This window comes from Puntigrus tetrazona, chromosome 10 (assembly GCF_018831695.1).
Source record: "Puntigrus tetrazona isolate hp1 chromosome 10, ASM1883169v1, whole genome shotgun sequence".
In the NCBI taxonomy this organism is placed as follows: domain Eukaryota; kingdom Metazoa; phylum Chordata; class Actinopteri; order Cypriniformes; family Cyprinidae; genus Puntigrus; species Puntigrus tetrazona.
Window position 1 is genome coordinate 88,912 of NC_056708.1, and position 5,341 is coordinate 94,252.

Below are 5,341 nucleotides of genomic sequence, written 5' to 3' on the forward strand. Positions count from 1 at the left end.
AGACTCGAACGACCGGACGGATAGCTGAACCCTTCCCCACAAAAAGCTGGTTTGTTAGGATAGGACAGTGTACAATTATTCAATTTTTCATGCATGCTTTGATACATCTATGGTAGGAAATATCTTCACGGAACACGATCTTCGCTTAATATACTAATGATTTAGGCATAAAAGAAAAATGTGTACGGTGTATTGTCGTCTACTAGCTCTCACAGGGTCACATATATCAGATGTCCCGTATAAGTCAATACTCCCTTATTTGCTTTAAAAAGCTGAGAGTCTACATTAGTCAATCTTTCATTGTGGGCGGCTCCACAAGTTCCTTCTATTTTTCCACCGTCTGAATCAATAGACTGCACACGCAATAAAAACCCCATTCATTTTCTCCACAGGGACATTGACTTTTAACAATAACTTATAAAACATTTACCCCGGCCCTATTTTGAGCTCTAAGGTTGTGCGTTCGTTGCCCAGCTAAAAAACAAGTACACTTCCACAACGCTCACTTGAAACCATCTTTCACACAAGTGGCAACTGAAAAGGTAGTGCGTTTTAGTTCATATTCACGGTGTCTCAAAACAGCACAGTTGAGAAAACAGATTATCTTAAATGCAAAACAATCGTTTTTAGTATCTCAAGTACAAAAATAAAGCGCTTTAAGTAGATTACGGAAGTGTACTTGTTTTTTTACCCAAGTGAAGCCATCGGCCCACATGATTTCCACTTACGTTTAAAATAAATCACGTTTAACAGCAGGATTAAAACCCAACCAATCAGAGTAGGATCGAACAACTTGCTCCGAAAGAGCTATTCTTATTAATAGATGCTTTATAGATGCAGTTAACTCTAAAGGGGAGGTCATGTCATGCATTTAAACTGAATTTTTATGCTAAACATCACAGCAAATTAGTTCTGCAAGTGTATGTTTGCTCTCTGCATTTCTGTCGATACGGTTTTTGCCCCCATTTTATTTTCACCGTTGCCTCTCTTTAGTGACTTTATGTTGGCTGAAACTATTTGTATTTGAAATTAAGAGCTTTACATTACCATTTAAATAGTTTTGAATTGTATGTCCGTCGCAGTGCTCCGTGGGGTTGACAGTTAAGCTTTACAACGTCCTGTACGACGCAAGCGGGTACCGTCAAAGTGTTTTGGTCAAACAAAGAAAGTCAGCAGGATGTGAACGAAACTGGACACTAATGATTTTCAGAGCACAACTTCTGTGCGTTTCAGAGAAGAACGTCACTCAAACGCGTTTGAAACTACGAACGTTTCCTAAATAAATAACCTAAATGCCTACGTTCACAACTTACCACTTAACAACTCGATCCAGCTCTGGACCGTCTCCGGAGGCTGGGTCTCTTTGACGTGTTTCAGAGCCTCGTCCAGCAGCATATCTCCGGTGGGGGCGTCCGATTTACAGATCACCTGAAGAACACGCAGGCTTAGAGAGTAAAACAAGTGTGTAGCGTTAAAAACGAGCCGCAAGAACCAGACGCGAACCCACCTTTCTGGTCAGCAGGCTTTTCCTCCTCATCCCGGACGCCTCCAGCTGCAAGCGTCCTCTTATGGCCAGTTCAATCAGCATACAGCCCCTCAGTCCAGAAGATATGCAATCATTCCAGAACGACGTGTAACCCTGAGCAAGACATGGCAGCCAGTTATTACTCCAATAACACCAGCAGGCACGGGTAAATCAACTAATGTCTAAATCTTGAAGCACGCATGGCCCTGTTTTGTGTTCCAGTTCGAAACTGCTAAGTTGTTTGCAACTGGTAAGAAGGAAAGAGTTACACAATCTATGACAGAACAGCCTTTCGGCCATATTGTACTATAAACTCTCTCCTAGATGTCTACGTGGTGAAGGTCTCCAGGACCAGCTGCTCTTGAGACACTTAATCTCTCTCGTATTACAGGATTTATCTAGCCCTTCGGTTACTGGCCGCATCCCGGCGACCATTTGACTAACAAAGCCCCAGAAGTCCCGGCGAACCTCTCGATCCTTCAGGCCGAGCAGCAGCACCTCCTCCATCAGAGTCAGCCGCGTCTCCTTCGAGTCTCCCTTGTCTTCCTCGTCCTCTTCTCCGCGGCGGGACTCGTGCTCATCCTCGCCGGGGCTCTTCTCCTTCTCCGCGGCGGCGGCGCTACGCGAGGCCTCGGTCCGTCTCTGCACCAGGCCCGAGTTTCTCTGCGTGAGGGAAGTCATTGTTCGCGCAAACCTAAAAACACCACCGCGTTTAACGGTCTTTTAACTGTGCATCCGCCAGAGCCGATAATCCCTATATTTACGCTCTTCCGTGCCCCTATAACTGTTTCATTAATACGCTTTCTGTTGACGTGGATGTTTACATGCATCCGGGACGTTCCTCCTCTTCTTCCACTCTTATTTCCTTATTCAATATGGCGGACGTTGATGACGCAATGACGCATGTAATGTGACGTCAACGTGGTGTTCAAAAGCGAGAACGCTATTTCTGGGGGTGACAAACTTATATTAATAGACTGGACAGATTTGGTTTAAATCTAAAGTTTCTAGTTTTTACATCTAAATTTTATACCAGGGCTAAACAATGTGAAAAAAAACATTAAATATATTTTAATCTGTTCAGTTTTGAGAACTGAAGCCGAATACCATTGAAGTTGATACTACTGAAAATGAAAATGAGACGTTTTAAATAATAAAGTTTGAAAATATGCCATTTATAACAACTGTTTTACCTTTTAATCTATTTAATTTCAGGAAATTGAATGAAGTAATGCCCTTTGTGTATTTGATAATAATAATAAAAAATCCTGTTTCTTCTATTTGTTTACTTTTCCGGCTAATTATAAACGATTTTTTTATAATGTGTAAAAACTACAAGCAAGCAAACTGTTGGTTCCGTTCCTGGATTCTGATTGGTCAGCTGCCGTTTTACGGTTATGACGCTTCTGTGTGTCACTGAACAGCACCTTAGCAACCACCGTTAGCAACCAACAATCAATAATCAATAATGCAGCGTAAAAAAATTATGCATTTCGGCAAAATTAAAGGCTCTACTGGCCTTACGGTGCGTCAGTCATCTTTAAAAGAGATGAGACCACGCCCCTCTCCATCTAATAGAAGGTGGTGTATGACGTCAGAGGTCAGCTGATGGATCCGCTCGTTATAATAAGAATGATGTCATACACCGCAAATCAGTTTAAAACTAAAAGACTCGTTTTGTCACGCTGAGATATAAGAGATGTATGAAAATATCATATATAGCGGGTGATAAACTGTTCTGTGTTTTTATTTCAGCTCCATTAGATTCATGTTCAGATTCTTCTCTATTTACTCTTGCTGTCAAGAAAGACTGCATTCCCAGCAAACACATAACGTTCCCCTAACGTTAGCTTTTGGTTATTTAAAAAAAACAAGGGGAAGGATAGGGAAGTTCTTTTTTGTTTCGCTGCAACCATAAAACAACGTTCTCAGAACATTGCAGGGCGGTTATTTTTGAATAACCTAAAAATCCTCATGGTTATTTTTAGGTTATTTTTAAACATATGTTCTTTGTTTAATGACCTACGCAGAGCCCTGAAATGTGTTTAATGCAGCATTTATTAAATATAGATATTGCAACAATCAAAACACGTTTTAAATGATTATATGAAACAGAAATCATAACTTTGTGGCTTTGTTTCATCTTTATTTACTGCGCGCCTCTGATCGCGAGGGTTTTAAGATTAATTTTTATTATTTTAATATCTGTGAACAAATGTCATATTTTATAAAACACACATTGTGTTGTAATCGTTTTATTTGGTGCTGAAGGGATGTAAAATCTAGGTAAGTTACTCTGTAATGAACACGTTTAATCTTGGATATGACATTAGTTGATGTGCTCAGATTATTTTTATTCATTAAACAATAGATAAAAACAAGATATATTTTTTTATAATACCGATTAAGCTTCCATATGGATCATTTCTATGCCACTTACTCTATTCTGTGTCACGTGTTAGAGTGGAGGTTAGAGTAACGTTATCCTAACGTTAAGAGAACGTTCCCCGTTCTAATCTTCTACAAAACAGAAACAAACGTTCTACTGCAGTGAGACTTTCCTGGCTAACCAAAAACGTTCTGGGAACCAAATACTAACGTTCTCAGAACGTTCTGGGAACCAAGAGTAGTTAGTAGGGTTTAACGAAGTAGGATTTCAATACATATGTTTTTAGTTTGAATGTTTTGTCTTGTGTTGTAACTGTTTTTAGAAAAGCAGTGCGTTGTATTCACGAGACAGCTCGAACCTTACTGCTTGCAGTCTCCCCGCATCTTACCTGCGGTGGGCGTGTCGCCGCTCAGTGGGCGGGGCTTAGGGCTGTTCATCACCGAGCAGCTGATTGGCTCTCCCGCGCTACGCGTCACATCAAATAAATAAATAAGACAGACTCACACGAGCAGCTCAACAGTGTCTTTCTTTCTCTTTAGCGTTTAATACCCGAGGTAACATGGGAGAGCCCCAGAACAGTAAGTTATAGCAATAAAAGACGTGTAATTAGTATTTCGTGTGTGACGTAACGCGTGTTCCCGCAGGACGTCAGGCGGGCTCGCGCTGCGCGGGCTGCGGGCTTCTGATCCGGGACCGCTTCCTGCTGCGCGTGCACCCTGACCTGGAGTGGCACGCGCGCTGTCTCAGGTGCGCGCACTGCCGCCGGGCTCTGGACGGGTCCTGCTTCCTCCGAGACGGGAAGACCTTCTGCAAGGAGCACCACGGCGGGTGCGTCAAAGCCTTTAAAGAGCCTTTTAGAGCAGGCTTAGTTGTAAAAATTGACATATAGAAATGCAGTTCTACAGCTAAAGAAGTTAGACGAGGCTAAGAGACATGAAGTGCATGTGTGTGCGGGACGACAAGAAACAAACTCACACAAGTGATCTTTCGTCCATTAAATGGCTTTAAATGCGTTTTATTTGGAGAATAATATGTCAAAATGTGGTTGAAATAACGCTGAACCGTCATTCAGTGTGTATTTATGTAAATTTCAAACTTATTCTGACTGCACATATTTATAAAAGAAGCTTATTACATTTGATTGCGTTTTAAATGAGTAAAAAAATGGGCAAAACCTAGCATACTAGCAAAGTAAAAAAACAAAAACAAAAGCACAATTCGACTAATTAGTGTTTGGTGTGAAAGTCATTCATATTTGAATGTGTCATAATGTTTTTGGTTGTAAATATATGCCTGATAGGATTGTCACATTGAATGATATTTCAGTGGGGAAAAGAAGAAAATCAGGGAAAAAATTACCATTTAGTTTTGGCTCAGAAGAACAAAAACTAAATAGCAATTAATTTAAACAGAAAAAAAAAAATAAT

The 5,341-nt window shown here is 40.8% G+C and overlaps 2 protein-coding genes across 2 annotated transcripts in view; one reads left to right on the forward strand and one right to left on the reverse strand.

Annotated features, from left to right (window-relative positions):
• LOC122353100 (Golgi phosphoprotein 3) overlaps nt 1–2,410 on the reverse strand; it is a 3,581-nt gene extending 1,171 nt beyond the window's left edge. The window contains exons 1-3 of the mRNA XM_043250954.1: nt 1,994–2,410; nt 1,508–1,639; nt 1,314–1,428 (exon numbers count right to left, since the gene is read on the reverse strand). Of these exons, the coding sequence (XP_043106889.1) occupies nt 1,314–1,428; nt 1,508–1,639; nt 1,994–2,206 (460 nt within the window). The 5' untranslated portion in view covers nt 2,207–2,410. The remainder of the gene's footprint in view (nt 1–1,313; nt 1,429–1,507; nt 1,640–1,993) is intronic.
• Nucleotides 2,411–4,399: 1,989 nt separating this feature from the next.
• Nucleotides 4,400–5,293, forward strand: LOC122353215 (insulin gene enhancer protein ISL-1-like). Its single transcript, XM_043251180.1, has 2 exons — nt 4,400–4,492; nt 4,559–5,293. Exons 1-2 carry the CDS (start codon nt 4,474–4,476, stop codon nt 4,801–4,803), a joined length of 264 nt encoding a protein of 87 aa, XP_043107115.1. The 5' UTR covers nt 4,400–4,473; the 3' UTR covers nt 4,804–5,293.
• Nucleotides 5,294–5,341: the final 48 nt, after the last annotated feature.